This window comes from Vigna unguiculata, chromosome 11, assembly GCF_037176805.1.
Source record: "Vigna unguiculata cultivar grain cowpea cultivar isolate G323 ecotype 2 chromosome 11, ASM3717680v1, whole genome shotgun sequence".
NCBI classification, from domain to species: Eukaryota; Viridiplantae; Streptophyta; class Magnoliopsida; order Fabales; family Fabaceae; genus Vigna; species Vigna unguiculata.
Window position 1 is genome coordinate 40,368,225 of NC_140802.1, and position 19,808 is coordinate 40,388,032.

At 30.0% G+C, this 19,808-nt stretch overlaps 2 protein-coding genes across 3 annotated transcripts; one reads left to right on the forward strand and one right to left on the reverse strand.

Moving 5' to 3' along the window:
* The first annotated feature begins 637 nt into the window (after nucleotides 1-637).
* On the forward strand, nucleotides 638-1,459 carry LOC114168741 (RING-H2 finger protein ATL32). Its single transcript, XM_028053655.2, has one exon. It carries the CDS (start codon nucleotides 753-755, stop codon nucleotides 1,311-1,313), a length of 561 nt encoding a protein of 186 aa, XP_027909456.1. The 5' UTR covers nucleotides 638-752; the 3' UTR covers nucleotides 1,314-1,459.
* Nucleotides 1,460-7,199: 5,740 nt separating this feature from the next.
* Nucleotides 7,200-12,437, reverse strand: LOC114169423 (Ring/U-Box superfamily protein). Of its 2 annotated transcripts, none has more exons than XM_028054563.2 (8): nucleotides 12,252-12,437; nucleotides 10,658-11,764; nucleotides 10,178-10,296; nucleotides 8,728-9,651; nucleotides 8,324-8,636; nucleotides 7,875-8,031; nucleotides 7,615-7,720; nucleotides 7,200-7,528 (listed from the first exon to the last, which is right to left on the reverse strand). In XM_028054563.2, the coding sequence occupies exons 2-8, from the start codon at nucleotides 11,495-11,497 to the stop codon at nucleotides 7,411-7,413; spliced, it is 2,577 nt and encodes an 858-aa protein (XP_027910364.2). In that variant the 5' UTR covers nucleotides 11,498-11,764; nucleotides 12,252-12,437; the 3' UTR covers nucleotides 7,200-7,410. The 2 variants fall into 2 exon arrangements, with proteins under 2 accessions (XP_027910364.2, XP_027910363.2); XM_028054562.2 differs by having other exon boundaries at nucleotides 7,866-8,031.
* Between the last annotated feature and the right edge of the window lie 7,371 nt (nucleotides 12,438-19,808).

The window sequence follows — 19,808 nt, forward strand, 5'->3', positions numbered from 1 at the left end:
TCTGCATCTCTTTGTAATGGAAAGATCTAAGGAGAAATCTTCATCTCCTACTTTGCCTACTTTGCTAACTCAATCTGATATACTGTATCCTACATAACCTTACATGTGTGTACAATAACATCTAAGTACTGAGTACAGAAACAGAGGAGTACCTCCATAGATAATTCTCACTGAAGCAGCTTTTCCAGTACTTTTTTATAGACAGATCATGTTTATAAACATTTCAGTATGGTTCCCAAAAACTTATGGCTAAAACAGAATAGAGCAAACCGTCGGTGGTGGAACAAAGAATATTGCATCTCTTGTCCTATAGTTACGTCACTCTGCTCACATTGATATTCCACAACTTATATACTCTACTCCAAAAAAAAAATAAATAAATAAAAATTCAAACTCACTCACACTCCCAAAATTGATAGCTGTAGGAACAACAATGGCAAATTAATAATATTTAAGTTAATGATATTGGATTTAGAAGGATCAATGCAACATTCCCGTATACTCCAGAGTCACGGATTAAATGCTGTGGCTCCCATTCTCAGTCCCTGTCATATCACTCACTCTCCAATTGATTTATTTCACCAAAATATATCTATTATTAATTTACTATCCACTGTTTATTATTGCTAAAATTCTAAAATATAAAAGCTATTAACTCAACACTGCACTGCACTAAGCAACACCTTTTGTTATTCTCACAAGCAAGAAGCACATTGGACAGTGTTTGGTTGCTGAGAAATTTAAATCAAAAAATGGAATTCTCTTACCGCAGATTGCTGATGCAGAACGAGGACGTTCCAATCTCCACGTCCATGCCTCCTCTTCCTCACGCCAAACACGCCACAAACGCTTCCTCGCCGCAAGTGTCCATAGGAAGTCCTCTGGAAGTGTCCATTCGTCCGGTGTTCACTTCGAGCGTTGCCTACGTGTTCCTCATCCTCTTCACCACCTTCTTCTTCATCGGATTCGTGTTTCTCTACTTCCAACAGCACCACTCGTCGTCGGAGCCCGAGTCCGGCGCCATCCGGCGGCGATCACAGTCGGAGTCCGTGGTGGCGGAGAAGTCTCTGGCGGTGGTGGCGGATGCGGCGAGGCAGGGGGATTGCGCGATATGTCTGGAGGAGGTCGGAGAGGGAGAGGCGGTGAAGATGATTGCGTACTGCAAGCACGTGTTCCACGCGGATTGCATTGACCGGTGGCTGGAGAAGCATGTGACGTGCCCCGTGTGCCGGTGCTGCTGCGAGAAGTGTGGAGAGGTGGAGTCGGTGACGGTTAGAGGAGACGAAGGAGAAGATGCAGAAGCGTTTCCGTAACAAACTTGGATTAGGCGTGTTGCGTGTGTTAGAGGGCATTGGGTTATTCATATTAACTATGCTTCAACTACTTTCCCTTTCTCTCGTCCTCATCATTCCCACTCTTTTCTTCTACTGTTCAATAACTCAATAACGTTTCCTTCTTCTTTTTTTTTTTCAATTTTTTTTTTAACTTTGTATTTTTTTAGTTTCAATGTGGTTGGTAGGATAAATAATTTTATGAATTAAATGGACAATTAATTCAATTTTTTTAAATAAATAAAACGTATTTAATATTATTAAGTAATTTCTTTTTATGTGTTAAATTAATTAATCTTATAAAAAGAGATTAAACAGGTAGTTTTTTATGAATTACACGGATACAATTTATGTTTTGACACATCAATTCAATATGCTTCTAACTTCTTAAAGTGACCAAAAGATTTGTTTCACTCTATATTGATAAATAACATGTTTTAGTAATTGTTTTTATATATATATATATATATATATATATATATATATATATATTGCATTAGTTTAATTAATACCTTTTAAAGATCTAATGTTAACTCTTGTATACGGTAAGATGTTTCTATATATTTTTATACATGGTAAAGTTTTGTTATTTTTATCCATTTTTTTACAGGTAGAGTTTTCTGATTTTATAATCCATTTGTAGGTAAGATATTGATATTAGTTTATGTAGTTTATTGTTATTTAATACAATATTACTCTAGTATACGTACGGTAATTTAAGGTATTCGATACATGATAAGTTTATTTTGTACATTAATTAGAATGTGTGTTTTAATTGTGTTATTTAGTATATACTTTTATTATTATATTTGAGCCATTATATGAATTAATTTAATCAAAATATGATGTTTGTATAAATAATTTTTTTATTTTAAACTTGATTAAAAAAATATAAGATTATAATAATAGAGTAGACAGTGTGAAAATATGTAATAATTAAAGCTAAAAATTACAAACGTTTAAAATTAATGTAAAACTTATATGATAAATACTTACATAAGCTTTCATTAATAAAATTAAATTAAAATTTAATACAAACTATATCGTATAACATGTACAACCAGTTTTGTATTCACCCAATACTTCTACAGATAAATTTCTCAAGTATTATAGTTGAGCAAGTTAATTTTAACAATTTTCACTTATCAAATATCTACTATTATTTTAGGTCTTTTGTTACCGTTAGTTATGTTCTAGCTAGTTTCTGAATTAGTAGTTTCTGACTTAGTGTGTGTGTGTGTCATATTATTTAAAAATAATAATTAATATAAAATGAAAGATAATATTTGTTTCTGACTTAATATTACTTTGTTATTTTGTTGGAATTTAATGTAAAACGCCACTATAAGCATAAACAAATTGCGCTATCCATAATCTCTTTTAAGATAGTAATAGTAAAAGCCATTTTTTTTGTTATACATGATAATTTGTGATTGAATCACGTTATATAATATAAATACACTTAGAATTTCATTTAGAATCCGAAATATAAATATAAAATAAAAAGAAAATCTACACTAACTAAAAATCTCAATTAGTAACATTTAATATCACTAATTTCATTTTAAGATAAACATTTTATAAACTATCCTTTGAGTTTTTTATATATAAAAAAAGAATCATAAAAAATAAAATATCAATTAAATAAAAAATAGTTTATATATTATGTCGTTAAATAAAAAATAAAGTGAAATGGGTTAAAATGGGTTATTTTTAAAATTAACACTCAAATACTTTTTTATATTCGAGATGAGAAAGAGTAATACATTTTTTCTATTATGTTTTACAATCTGTTTATGATAAGAGTATGAAACATATGTTTGAAATTTGATTATTATTTTTTTTAGAAATATGGTTATTAAAAAAGATTTTGAAATTTAGAAAGGGTAACTTAGAAAAGGTCGTGATGAATTAAAAGTTAGATAAGCCTGAAATGGACGTGGGTCCTATATATGCGGTGGTCTCAATAATCCGGAATAGTAGTAGTACAGAGCATAATAATAGGCGTGGGTCCTATTAACGTTGGTCTTCGATTCATGATGTTCTCAACTTTCACCCAGGCTCATAATTTTTAAGGTTATTTTTTTCTGTTATTCTCAAATTAAATATTTTTATTTTTATCTTATTTTCATTCATCTTATCTAGTTTTTTTTTTTCTACCTAACCAACTTTAACTTGTATTTGAAATGAATGTCTTATAACTTTTTTGAAATTTAAATATATTACAACTGAATTGTTTTTATTTCAAATGTTTTAGATTTCAAAAATATTAGTCCATGATGTTTCTTAATTTTCTTAAATATTTGGTCAAGGATATAGACTTTGTTAAAAAAAATTATATTATATTATATTATATATATATATATATATATATATATATTATGATTTTTTTTATTTAAAAAAATTTAAATTATATATAATATATATTAGAAATTAATAAAAATTAAATTACATATCTTTTTATTTCTTTTATAAAGTATAACATTTAATACTAACTAATAATAAAACATATAATCAAAGAATAAAATTATTTATTAAAATATTTTTATTTACTTTTCTATTGTATTTTTTAGTTTTATATCAATTTTACTATGCTTTTTTAAATAAAAAATTAGACACAAAATTATTACTTTCTCTCACATTTTTATTTGTTCCTTTCCATTCTTAAAAAAATGGGTAAATCACTCATCCCACTTGATAATAAAATATTTGTTTAATAGTTAACAATATCTTTTAACCTTTTATACATCATTTTTTGTGATATTGAAGAACAAATAATGTAAATAATGTACTAGGTGTTTTCTCATAACTGATTTTTAATTATGACTTAATATAAATTTTTCTTTTAGTAACTCTCAATTTTTTAATAGATTATGATAAATTATTTTTTATTCTTAAACCTAAAAGAAATAAATATATTAATGAGAAATAAAAGAATAGACTCAATTTTTTAAAATGATAAAAGAAAAGTTATTCACAAAACAATTATATGTGATTTCTTTTAAAATTACAATTATACTAAATTATGTATTATTTTTTAATTTATTAGTAAACTAATGTATTAGTTTTTGTCATATTAGTAACAATAACTAAATATATAAATTTTGAATTTAATAATTTGACTCTTAATTGTTGGTCGAGATCCATCACGGAATAACATCCATTAAAAAATAATTTTACCAGGATTAATCTAGAATATCCCAACTAATATTAATCAAAAACATAAATCTGTTTTGCATGGATGGATAAATAATTTAGTGATGTAAATTAAAAAATAACATATCAAACTAAAAAACTCACACTTAAATTAAGTGCAAAATGTCTTTACTAATGTGGATGAAATTTTTTGACTTACATTGATTAAAAAAAAAAAAGTCCTCCAACCATAGTTCAGAGGACTTTTATTAGGGTTGATTGAAAATGAACCTAACCTACATTTTTTACTGGCATTAAAGTAAACAACAAACCCAACTTACATCAACTGAGAATAACATCAGGTAACATCAACACAAATGATATTATATTTGACACCACCAAAAATATTTTGTTTGTGATACCTAAGACAAAACTTACTAACACCAACAGAAGAAAATATTAAAAACTACAATTCTTCAACAAAAAAATAATTGCAACAATGACAATAAAAATAATAATCATGATAAACTTCAATCAGAAACAAAGTTTTACTAACCTTACTTAAAATATATAATGTCGAGTTGATGACCTTCATCGAGTCAAGTGTGTTTTAATTTAATTTGAGTTAATAATAGAATATTAAAAATTGAGATTAAGAGAGGATAACATATGAAATTATATATATACTTAAAAACATACTTGATTCCGTATAGTATAGCAACTTTGTGCATAAGTTCCCAAAGGCACAGTCGTGACTTTGGTCATTTCTTGAAAACATTGAATTTGTTGTCTAGTCTTCATATGATTCATATTTAACTTTAATCAAGGAGTGATTCTTGCACGCATGTATATTTTCAGTTTTTGGGTTTCATAAACCCTTAATTTGGCTTCTCTTTCAAGTGTTTCTTATTACAAGGGCTTTTGCTTGAAATGGTTGAGCTTTTCTTTCGATAAATGTAGTCATTATCAGTTTTTATTAGTTTTACTTATAGGCAATATTGTCTGAAATAAGTAGTTAAATATTGATTCAAACTGTTACACGGTGTTTAATTTTTTTCCCGCATTTCGACATTTTCCATTACTTTCGCATTTAAGATAATTTAGCTTTAATTGCATTGCATTCTATTAATGTGATTGTCTTCTCTTGTATCTATACTTTGGATGCTCATCTAAAACTATTGACAGTTTCTTCCTTCACCCCCTAACTTTCTTCTGCACCCAATAATTTGTGCATATTTTTTTGGCCGGTTAGTGTACTCCGAGTCTGCAAATAGTTAGAAACAATTGATTTGAGAGTTATAACTTTAAAAGTTATGGTTAGTTAGTTAGAATTTACCATTAGTTAGTTTTCTCTGTATACGATGTGCATTAGAAACCTATCCACACAAACCTCTCATCTGTTAATGATGCTTCATTATCCAAATTGCTCTTGTTCAACCCTAACGCGTATAACAAATTACCACAAAATGACTTTAAAAACTATATGATTTAGTATTTCAAAAATCATGCTAAAAGCATAAGACCAAGAAAAAGATTCAGCAATGGTTAGCTTCTGTATGAAATAGTTTAATTATGTTGCAGAAACGCAAAAGCAATATATCAACACTTCATGTATGAGAAATTGAATAATTAAGCACCAGTCAGTACTAATACTTTTGTCATCCATACAATTAGACTAGTTAACCATAAACCAAGAAAAACCAAAAACATTTTGTTTTGCCAGCCATTAATTTACATGCAGAAAATTACATTACGTTGGACTAACACAAATATCCGAGTTCTTCCAAAACAGTAACTATCCTGCCTGGAAAATAAGTTAAATAAGTTAATAATACTACATTTGTGCAACTATATTTTATAATTCATAACATATTTTCCTTTTAAATTGTTGAATGTTTAATTTAAAATGGGGCACAACAAAAAAACAAAAAGAATGACCTTAAATAATTCATTTTTTAACAAAAAAAATTAGTATGTTGATTACATAATGATGCGAGCTTTAACGAGTTCTAATATGCAACGTCACAGACAGTTTGTTATATGATTGTTTCATTTTGTACACTTTTTGTTTTTCTTTTTTTTATGGAAGTTAAATGTCGATTCATTTTCCATATTTTATTTATTATTTTTATGATGGCAGTTATATTACTAATTTTTATATATTTCACCTCTACCCAAAAGTCAAATGCTAGATGTTAGGGGGTCATACTCCAAAAAACCTACAGCTAAAGCAAAAGTAACTACGCAATTAATTACGTGGATTATTAAAAATGAAATATTGCGTAAAAAGGGATGTCAATACTATTGTCTTACCAAACTACCAATCAATCAAAAGTTAAGAAATTAAAAAACAACAAAAAGAACATTTGAAAATAGCATTTGATCCAACGAAATCTTTCTAGTTGCAATATGCTGTCATTGGTCAAGAAACTTCTACCAACCATCAAAGCACACTTTAAAAAAAACCTGCATAACTTAGAAACAGAAGGTGCAGGTTTGATGACAAATCAAAGCATTGGTACGGTCCCTCGTAACAGCCAGACAAGCACAAACCATAACCCACTTCAGATCAAAATCAATCTGATTTCCATACAAGTGTAACCCAAACGAGTAACACTTCATTCAGAACGATATTATAATCACATAAACAATACAGAAACAGGCTTGATCAACAAGAAGTGCAAGACGAAACCCCTCTATCCCACAACCACAGAAAAAAGTGCAAGACGAAACTTAAAAAACGACGTACAATTTTTATTCATGAGAATCATGGCCCCCAAAAAAATGCCATCATGTGTTCCATTGGTTCACTCCACATAAATACAATAATCACAGTAAGAAACCAAAAAAAAAAACGAAAAAAGAGTACCTGGAAACGTCCAGGAGATAAAACTTGTTAGAATCCTGTATTTTGTTAAAAGTGTGACCTTTTATATTTATGTCATTATTGTATAGAGTAAGCCCTTATCACCTCTACCACAGGAGCTTGACACATAGGGCATTTTTTCTTGCTTTGGAGCAACTCATTGGCACATTTTGAACATGTGCACAAATGACCACATCTGCAATTGAAGCCCAAGGTTAGGTGCAAAACAGATTTAGGTGCAAACTGGGGTATAAATCTGTCCAGCTGGTTATGGAACACTACCTGTACAACAAAGAATCGATATTGCTTTCGCAGCATACACAGCAAAGACCTTTTCTCACACATTCCCATTTAGATTTATCTTCTGGTGACTCGCAATCATGTATTTCTGAAATAAATTTAACTTAGACTTATCAGTAAGCTGGAGGACAAAAGTTGTTTCTCTTTAAAAATGTATCACACGACTCAGTTGAATGGAAAAATGGAAGACCCTGAAAATTGGGATGTGAAATGATAAGACAAAGAGCACAAACCAGACGAACCAGCAGAGCGATTTAGGGCTGCAGAAACTTCTTGTCTTATAGAGCGCTGCAACTCAAGCTGCATGTCCATACAGGCCTCCAGCATTCTCTGCATGTTATTCATCCTTTGTTGCAATCGAGCCATGTCAATTCTCAAGTCATTAACAATCTCCCAATCCTGCCAAAAAGACAAATCATAAAATTATTCAAACGAGCAACACATTTTTAAAAAGGGGAAGAAAAGAGTTAATCTAATATCTACACCATGGAAAACATATGCCAAAGAAAAAATAATAATAACCTATAAATTTTTAATTTTTGTACCTATAAATCGTTGCATGATAAAACCATCAGGCAGATGAGTAAACTTATATTAAATTAACTAATAAAATTAATTTACAGAACTAATACAAATCATTTTCACTTTATTAGAAAATAGTGAAAAAAAGCACCAAAGAAAATTCACGCACAATTCCTAGACGCTGATTATTTATGTCATTCTGTGACCAGTTGTCACGATGGTGGTGGTGCTGGTCCCATAGAGGCAGAGGAGGCGGTATAGGTAAAGAGGGCAGATCAAGTGGACTGTTAACCGGACCATCCTGATCAACAATTTGATCTCTACTTTGCTGTTCAAGGTCCTGCTCTACCGAGTCAGATGATGGGCTTGTTTCTTGCGATTCCCAGTCAATGTGTGCATTACCTTGCCTTTCAACATATGATTGTATTAACTGATCCAGACTATCCCGGAAACTGCTGTGAAGGAGGTTCGAGACACTTCTCCTGCAAGATAAACAGAAAGAGTTATTCTAGATTACTCTAGCCTACAAGTTTTATTTTCAAAAATCAAGTCCAGAAGCTCTACAGAACAGACCTATTAAGAAGTTCCCTGAGTTCAACACTGTACACATTGTCATCTTCAGGAAAATAAAATCCTCGAATTCTACCAGCTGGAGCACTTTCATGATCTGAAGGTCCTCCCAACCAATTTTCCACAGCCTCTTGGAAGCCACCATCTTCTTGCCATGCTTCATGAGATTCTTGTAGATGGGAGTTTTCTCCATCCCCATTTCCCAAAGTGTTTTCTGGCCACTCATTTCCTGGGTTACTGAGCTGATTACCCCCTGCACTTTCCTCAGTGCTATTTCTCCATTCAATATTATTCTGATACCAGTCACTTCCTTCATTTTCAAAAGCTTCTTCTGGCTGTTCTACTTCCAGAGCACTGGATTCATTCCAATTTACATCGTCAACATTACCATCCATATGAATGCCATGATTTGAAGAATTGTTTTCAATACTATTTATATCACACAGCTCAGAATGCTCAATATGCACCTCGCTGGATTCCTGGTTATTATTATACATCGAATATTCAATTGGCAAGCTTTGTTGGGTAATTTCATTAGCATCGTAATCAATAGGCAACACATCAACATTTTGCTCGTTGCTGTTCACACTATCAACACTAGCACTGAATGATGATTGGCAATCTAGTGATCCAATAGGCAAATGTTGCATTCGATCTCCTACTTGAGCATTAGATTCTTGCCAATTTAGATTCTCAGATGTGGTACCTTGTACACAGCTCTGGCTGTCTGATACCCCGAGACCATCGCTTCCTCTGTCATTAGGGTCAGACTGTTCAGAATGTACAATTGGGACCAAATGTGAACTGTTTGATCCCATTTGTTCATTAGTGCTAAAATCAATATTATCAACATTTGACGAGGTATCAGATACATTGCTGGTTGCTTGACTGCAACCACTATTCTCCTTTCTAGCGAAAAAACCCTCCCTGTTCAGAAGACAAGTTAATGTCATTGGCATTTAACAAAAATATAAAATAATTAAAATGAAGATCATGATAAAATAATTAAAGTCCTCAAATCAGATTAAGGAACAAATAGATTCTTCAACCATCTTTAGAAAGAAAAAACAGAGGAATTATTTTATAATGTCATTAATTACACAGATATCCCTATTTTTTATTCTTTGTTTTTCAACTAAAACAAATTAGTATTTCACATTTCTTTTAAAAAAAGCAGGGGAAAAATGAACATGTGAATCCAATATATAAAAATATTAGTAAAATTTAAATTCCAAAAATATATCAGTTTAACATTCAAAGGATGCATATTCCAAAATTTTCAATACAAGCCTACCTATAAGTTGCAGTATAATGAAATAAAGTTATGTATATCAACTCACGTGCAGAAGATTGTCATGCATATTTATCGGGTAAAAACATGCATAAAGCTAAAAAAGGTATGCAAAAAAATGTATTTGAAAGCATCAACTGAATGTCATAAATAAATTCATACCTTAGACCTGATACAGTTTGTTTACGCCTCAAGAAGCCCAATTCACTTTCTGCAACAGACAGGGGCCTGTTATTATCAACAGGTCTATCATTTCTCAAGAATCTGCCTCTAAGCAATGCCTACAAACATTTCAACAAACATTCATTTGGTGGACAAAGTTTACGATTTAAATTATTTTTGCATTCGGAATACTGGAATACTTTACATTTTCCCCACGCTACATTATTATACTACGGATTTTAAACATAAGTTTACTATACCTAGAGTGGTAATATATTACTGTAATATTGCCTTCAAACTCGATGTATAATCAAGTGCTCACTCACAAGTTCTGTCTAGCTCAACTAATGTAAATAACTCACAATGTTCACAGTAACGAACTCCAAAACAGAACTTGAAAGCTACTAACTGCATGATGCAGGAAAATTGTAAAAAAAGTAATAATTTAAAAGGAAAACATAAACCAGTTACTGAACAAACCTGAATGCGATTACGATAGGGGAATTGAGATACAGCCCGATGTACTGACAAGTCCTCAATTTCTCTTTGCCTCTCTCTTTCAGCCTTCTTAAGCATATCAAGCATAGCCTGCCGGCCACATAATTTTCGTATGCCCCTACGTGTATGCTCGTTTTGGCCTCCATTCTGGTTAACAATGAGTCCATCACGAACACGTTCAATTTGTGTACCAATTTCAGCAGATGATTCTTCCCTATTTTCCCCAGATGAAACACTTCTCTGCTGGCTACTCATTTGTACCCACTCCCTAATAACTCTCACCCTTTCCTGTTCAGTTTCCCCAAGCCATTCTCTCCTTGAACCACTACTTCGTCGGGATCCATTTGATACATGATCCCTGGCACCACTATTCATCCATTCCCTGAAAATTTGCCTAACTCTTTCCCTTTCAACTTCTCCCAAATCAGAAGAGTTTTCACAGCTAGAATTATTTAAATCCTCGTGATCTTCATGGGACTCATTATGACTTTGTGACTGTGACCATGTTTCAGATTCATTCTCAACCAAAACTGCATCTTCTAAAACATGCCCCTGCCCTCTCTCTTGGATATCCAGTCTATCTTCCTGTGAGAGCTCAGCAATCAACCCACTCCTCCTTTGCTCAAGAGGTACATCACCAGGCCTTCCTTGAACTTGATTCACCACATGTTCATCTTCAATCTCTCGCCACATTTGCAAGAGTGAAGATGACCGGGTGCTTCCCCGTCTTCCCTCTCCCCCTCTCCTAGACGACTGGGAATGGGAGTCCCTGAGGAAAGGAGAGTCGAGCACAGACACACTGTGTAGACCAGCAATAGCCATTTCTACTTTACTTTTGTGGCAATCACACAGATCTCCTCAACCCATATCATTCAAACGCACTAAAATTAGCATTCGATAACAAGGAAGAAAATAACAACTTCATTCAAGGCACGGATCTTTTTATATTTTCATGGATTCAATCATCACATTAGGCAAAATCATTACTCTCCTTGCCAATAACATCACCAGCATTAACCCCATCAAGGAAACAAAATCCAAGCTTCGGAGTTTTCCAATTGAAGCTATCACCGCTACCTTCACTTAATCCTGCGCAAAAAAAAAAAATCAGTTGATGTCCCCTTTTCGTAACGACAGCACGTAAAACAAAATACAACACAGCCACATACATAACAGAAACAGAACTAATGAAATACTAAATAAATTATGCATAGCCATGGTGAAATTTCTGAGATTCCACAATATCAGCGAACCTAGGCAAAACAAATTCATTCTGCTCACGGCGTCGGAGTTCGTCATTTCGACTCCGGAAAAGGAAATTCGAAAATTCATTTGTCACCATTTCGGATAGAAACAAAAAACGCGCCACAGAGGAAACAAAAGTAAAATGAAATCCACACGGAAATCAAATCCACATTGCGAGACAGACAAATTTCCAACCACGAAACAAAAAATATAACGGGAGGAAGGAATTAAAATTGAATCCATAGGATTCAACAACGGAACACAGAAAAGAAGATGCATCATTAAGCAATTGTGATTTAACTGTAACGTCGAAGCGTGAAAAGGAACGTACCGGTGAAGCAGAGCTTTTGATTTTGAAGTAAAGGAAACGAAACCCTAACAGCGAAGAGAAAGAATTTCAGAGAGAGAATAATGACAACGAAAATGGAAGCACAGAGATAGAGAGAGAGAAAGAAAGAGAGAAGATGAAGAAAAGAGCGGCGATTTAGAATTAATAAATGTTGACACGTTTGCATGGAAACTGCCGTAACGTAAAATTAAAAAATTAAAAAATTAATTTTATTTTTAAGCGATTCTTAACTTTCCGTGACACGTGGCAATCTGCCCCCTTTTCCGCGCAAATGACGAAATGCTTCCTCCCACAATCTTAAATTGAAGGTGAAGATTTTTAGACCGCACAAGACAGAACCCCTCAAACGCGGTCGTTTTGCAAATATGGATATTTTAAAAAAGAGGGGGAAGGAGTGATTTCTTTTTCTTTTTCTTTTTCTTTTTTTTTTCTATATAGCTTTCTGCTTTTCTATTTGAATTAGTAATTACTAATTAACTCACTTAATAAAGATTGATTTGGAGGGATTTATTTGCATTCATAAGAGAAATGTATATATATATTTGTATATATTTTTTTAGAGTAAGACTTTCTATACAAACTGATTAAAACTTTAATTTCAACCAATTGAAAACAAAATGCATTGAATCAAATCAAAAGTTGACTCATTATTTATTTGGTCAAAAGTCAATAATTTATTTCTCAAAATACTTACATTTACTTTTAGTATTGACTTCTTTCAATGAATTGCCTTTTATATTTAAAGATCAAATTGTTAATTATATATTTAAAAAACATTAACACCTATTACTTATATTACACAATATTAATTCGGATAAAAAAGAGTTCTCTTTATGATAATTTTAACTCAGCCTTTCAACAAAATAAAATCTTTGAAAATAGTTTTCTTTTTCATTTAAGATAAACCTTATTTAAAATGCAATTTAGTCTTTGTAAAATGTACTTTTATGATGACTTGCCTTAGATTATTTGAAATAAATGATAAATGTTAATAAGAAATAGTTTTCATTTTTTAGCTTGTTAATATTTAATAGTAACTTGATCATCTTAGTCAGTATAAACTAGATAATTTTCTTTTCGGATTAAAAACATGTTAGAAAAATTTGTTCTAGCATTATAACAGATCAAAACTATCTTTTTCTGAAAAGTTTTTAGTCAGAATAATAATTAAAACAATCGTCTGATAATTATTCTATACTTATCGGGTAATCATTGTTACTACGCTGTAAATCATATCGTAATGATCATTAATTGTGTTTTTATATTTGAACAAAAGTGCCTGAGTGAGAATAATGTGAGAAGAATAATTAAATAAATAAAATTCTTGCTATTCTTGTAATGAAATTGTAAAAGTGATGGTGTTATATCATCCTACTTAAATATAAAATATAGAACTAAATACAACTGAAATTAAATATATTTTCTTCTCATTCAAGTTAATTATTCATGTAAGTTCTTATAAAAATAAATATTATATTAATAAAAAAACAATCAAAATAAATAAATGGAGGAAATATTTATAATATATTTTCCTCGTATTATTGCTCTCACACACATGCATATAATAGTATTTATTTAATAATAATATTTTAAAAATCGTACTTAAACTTATTGTTTTTTAGTAATATAGCATATGTAGTTATTTTATGTTTAGTAAATTAGTTTTTTTGTTATTTTATGTTTAGTTATCTCAATAATCCTTACACCCCTCTATTTTTTTTAAAGTCATTTTCTTTACCTTTTTATTCTAATATATTTAAAGTTAGTGCTTTTTTTTTCTCAAAAAGATTCTTAAAATTAGAAGATAATTAAGTATAAGTCATTTATAACTTAGAAGAATTTTGTTCGTTATTTTTAGATATTGTTACCATAATCTTTATATTTTGGATAGATAATTTAAGTGAGACTAGTTGTAGTAGACATACCGTTTATTGAAAAGTGTAAAACTGCATTTAAAACATTCTAGGACAGATAAAAGTGATGGAATTTCATTTTAATATGTTTTTGTGAATGTTATTTTCATGATTCAACATATATCATCTGAATGTTGAATTATCATTTGAGTGACATATATCATCTAAACCTTAAATTATCATTTTGAGCAAAGATTATTAACTTGCATACATAATATTATCACTTAAGCATTTAATTGTTCAAACAATATTGTTTCTCATTTAAATTGTGACTAAAAGTTTGAGAGAGAGAAGTTTTGTTAATTCTTATTCAAAACATTATAGAATGGATAAAAGTGTTGGAATTTTATTGTGATATTTTTTGTGTAAATATTTTGTTTTCATGATTCAACATATATTACTTGAACGTTAAATTATGATTCAAGTGACACTTGAGCAAAGATTATTAACTTGCATGCACAATATTATCATTTAAGCATTTAATCATTCAAACAATCATGTTTCTCACTCAAATTGTGACTTAAAGTTTGAAAGAGAGAAGTTGTGTTTATTCTTAATCATATTTAACTCCGATATCACTCAAACAATCTCATAAGTTGCTCAAACAATGAACAATTGACATTGTGGTTAGATTTTGAATGATTTTAGAGGACTCATATTGTTTAAGTTGTAACCTTGTCGCTTAATCTAATACAAGAAGTCACTAAAGTGACATACTTGTAGTTTAAGGAAGGTTTAGGACGAAACAATCATCTCTTATTTAAAGACATATCACTCAAGTGTAGATGTAAAACTCAAATATGTAATGTATTACCAAAATGGCAAGGAGTTTCATTAGGGAGACACAACATCAATGAGACATGAGTTCAACCACATAAGACATTGAAATCACTCTCAATCCAAAACCTTAAGAGAATATGTTTATGAGTTTTTATCCTTATATAGTACTTTACTTTCTCATCTCTAACTAATGTGAGACTTAGACTTACACTTAAATTTCTAACAATTCTCACCTATGAAATCTCAGATAAAGTAAACTTAATATAATTATATTGTAAGAGAGTTAGATGTTATTATATTTCTTTTGAAAATGAAATTGTTAGACCCACGTATAAATTTGATATGATGTAATGTAGTCGAAGTTGTGAATTCTTTATTTATATTTATGTCATTGAATGTTTCCAAGATAATGCAGTAAAATCATGCCTTTATAATTAGTAACTCTTACAGTACTAAAAGTAATTATACTATACAATAACTAAAATAATAATAACAATGATTTTTTTTTGAGTAAATTTATTTTCCTCCATTTTAAAAATATAGACATTGTATTAATTTTAATGTAGTTGACAACACTTTTTTTTATTAATTTTAAATTACAGAGTAAATAAAAACTCAAGTTCAGGGCAAGCCATTCAAAGGTTAATTTTAATTTTACCACTGAGCTTGGAGGAACAACAAGAAATTCAATATCGTTAAGTACAATTTTTTTGTATAAAGTATCAAATAATTTATATGCTTAATTATTTAGGCTCAACGTGTGTCTAAGCCCATGCATACGTATAAACCAAAATCCGAAGTTGAAAGAAGGAGTTGACTTAAGGCAGTGCCAAAAAATTTAGTGCAAATAATTGTGTGTATAAATTTATATGGAAGCAAATAGAGTTAATCTTCTACTTAATCGGATTAATAATATAGATCGAATTTACTATCTCACTATTTTTTTATATTTAAATATTCAAACTTATTTTAGGGTGGATGAATTTTGTCACAAACAAATAATAATTGTAAAGAAAAAACATATACTTTTTTTTAATAAACTATTCCGATATATGCATTATTATTAGAGTAATTCATTTAATCTATTTAACATTTCTGATTCATTTATTAATTTAAGAATGCAATTTGATTTTAAAAATGAAGAAATTATAAATGTCTTTTTGACGATGCATTAGTTAGATTGTGATTTCATTGGAGTCCAAAGCAACACGCTTTTTGTCACCTATTGTTGTATAGCAATCCAATAATAGTAGAAGGGAGTGGTTGTGATTCAGGCTAAACAAATCATTCTTATCGCGTCCTTTGCTAATCTTTAAGAATCAAACAATCCACCTTTTTTTTTATAATATATTTAAATCAAGATATTTTATATACAATTAAGATGTTTCCTTCTTCTTTTTTAAACGAGACATAAATGTTTTTTTTTTCTCCTTGATTATTATCTCATTTAAGTTGCTTGAATCAACAAATAATGGTTGAAAAGACAATTTTTTTCTAATCAAGTTACTTTATTCAAATATATTTTTATTGAATTTTTATTTGACCCAACACATTTTTAAACTAATTAGTGTGCATAAGTATTTGATAAGTTAAGATTTTTTATTTGTAATAATAGACAACTTTTATATTAATATAGTAATGGTTAAGTTGTTAGGAGGAAAAATATGTACGGACTTATGGATGTTCATTATAAGGTACCAAGACATCTTATTTTTTTATAATTAACCGTTAGATTTAACATTAATGAATTATAAACATGTATTATAAGTTTGTTGGTGGTGATTAAAGATTATGCAATTGTTTCATATCAATTGTTCTTTTACAATTAAAAGTTATATTAAGAGAATTTTGCATGACACTACCTTACGACTTGTAAATAATGAATTTTAGTAGTTTGAAATAAAGATTATACACTAAAATTATACTTAGTTCGAGTATATTAGTTTACCTCCAAAATTATAATATCAATTATTACTAACCTATATCATGATAAGTAGGGGTGAAGTCTTATGTTTTACAAATTGGAAAATTTTAACAAGTTCACATAATTAAGCAAAAACTTTAAGAAGTTGAACGATAAATTGATAATTTAACATTTTCATATATTCACATTCGTACTTTGACATGCACAATGTATTATTCAAATTTTGTAGCACATTAAAAAATACATGACACTTGTATTTTTCACTCATACAAGAATTTGTAGCATTCATGCTGAAGTTCAAAAGGAAAGTAACCAATATACATAAATACAATTTTTTTTTTTAAATGCGGGCCACAGGCCAACCTGCACGGACTGTAGTCCAATCTAGACATGTTGCGGGTTATGCAAGTCGAGCTTTTTGTAGGTCAGCGAACTCAATAACCAGTTCACACCTTGGGTTTTTTGGTGGGTTTGTAGACCGACGTCCAAACCAACCCTATATTGACACCCTAATGAAAAGTGAATAAATTAGATGAAGTTGAAAGTGTATTTTTTGGTTAAATTATATGGAAAAGAAGAGGAAGGTGGTGAGGGGGGGAAAGAGGCAGGAAGATAAAAACAGGCATATTGAGATAGAAAGGTAGGTGGTGTTTGGTTAGCTGTCTTTGATTTGCACCCTTTTGTTTTGTTATGATATCTATGAAAAGTGGTGAATGGCATGCCCTATGTTAAGGTACTCTCTCCTTCAATCCCTAAGAGGGGTAGACCTAGGAAACAAGGATATATTATATAAGTCAGTGATCAAATCAAAGAGCACCTTTATTCTAAAAAAACATCAACAACATGCCAAAATTCACACAAATTAACGTGAAACCTTGCAATGGCATGGACCAATAACCCCAACCCCATCACCTGATGTTTGCTTAAAGATAATGCCTAGTCTGCACTCTTTGCCTAACTTTTTTCTTAACACATAGACCCTCCTTTCAAACCATGTCACAAGATACTCCCTCTCATAATATAAGATACACTTTTTTTTTTTTTCTTTCTCAAACTCAAAAACTCGATTTTATAGGTACACATTTTGCTCATAAATAACGCCATATAAGATATTACATCACATGTAACACGTTCAAATGTTCATGTTTTGGATAACAACAAGATAATTAAAGAGATATTTCACTAAGTGTACTACTTGTCCTAATTAAAATTATAATAATAATAATAATGAAGGATGGTGACTATTAAATAAAAAATAAAAAATTAAAAGAAAATAGATTTATTGGCTAAATCTCATTTATATTACTATTAGTTTTAAAATATAAACGATCACATCCTTTATATTTGAAATGAAATGAAACGCACATCTTCTTTCATCTTTAATAAATATTCTGAAAAAATAAAATTATAATCACTAATTGAGTATAATTATTTCTACTTAAGTATTACTGTTTAACTGTAATTTTATCTATTTTATCTCGGTCCTAAGATAATTATTGATTTAATTCATAATAATACTCCTTTTAACAATTTTAATTGTGATTAGATATATATTGTTTAAGAGTCGAGATTAAAATAATTAATTTTTTTCCAACTTTCCAAAACACTTTATAAAAGTAGTAATAAAATTTAAAACTCAAAACGGGTAATACTTCGAATGATACCTATTAAAACTTTAATACAAAAATTATAAAAACTAAAAGCTAAAGTTTAGAATGTAAAATAAAAGATTGTTGTTTTGTAAAAGAAAAAATGAATGGTTTATAAGGTTGAATGTTTATTCAGAAAAAGGTTGAATGATTTTTTCAAAAAAAAAAATAATAATAAATGAAGCTTCTCTTAAATATAAAATACTATATATGTCTGAAACATTATTTTCATTGGACAGGAAAGGCACGCGGTTTGATAACTTTTAATAGTTCATTAGAATCACATAAACTGAGTACTATAGATTTTGATTTTAACATGATAATTATGAAACACATAACTTTACGTAATTGTTCAATAAAAGATATGATGCATCAAATATTATTCATAAGCTTAAAGCCGTAAACTATGTGATTGCAAGAATCTGCATTGCATTGGATATGCATCGGTTGTTGGGGTGTTTGTAAATTTTAAATGTAGGGTATGGAGCTTGTACTCACATATTTCAACTAAAAAAAACATTTTTTTTTAGTCATTCTCAAAATCAATAATTTTTAATATATTTATAAAAAAAATCTTAATATTAAAAGTTTTAGAATGAAAATGCAGGTGGAGGAGATAACACTAAATTGTGGTTGTAGTGAGAAATTGAAATGGAAGCTGAAAATGGTGGTTTTGGATTTAATCTGAGGTAGTTGTCAAAGTGATGTTGTTTTGTTAGTTGAAAGAGAGGTGTCAAAGGAGATTTGTTCCATTTTCATTTTGAATTTGTAACAACAAAAGTGATGAGTGGTGCACATAAAATTAAAACTTTTGTAGGAAATGCCAGAGAGTCATTTTCCTTGAATTAATTAGTCTTGGCTTAATTTTGAGGCTATTTTCATTTTCTCTCTCTCACTGTTACTTGAAAGGTAGTAAAATTGAAATGGGTGGGTGCAATGCCAACTACCAACCAACTAAACTAACTCGGCAATAAATACAAGCCACCGCAAAATAAATACCGATATCTGTTTCTTTTTTCTAATTTATTACATTTAAAAAAAAAATAGGTAAAAAAGGAGACTCATCATCTCATATTGTGGGCATGGGCCACATGTTTTCGAATTAAAGCCCAAATACTTAAATCAATGACAGTTTCTCCCTGCACCTCATGTTTTCTACATCGCATTCATTCCGTCATCACATTTGTAGAGATATAAAAAATTTATATTATAAAATAGGGTTAAATATGTTTTTGTCCTTAACTTTTAGTTAATTTTGGAATTAATCCATTTC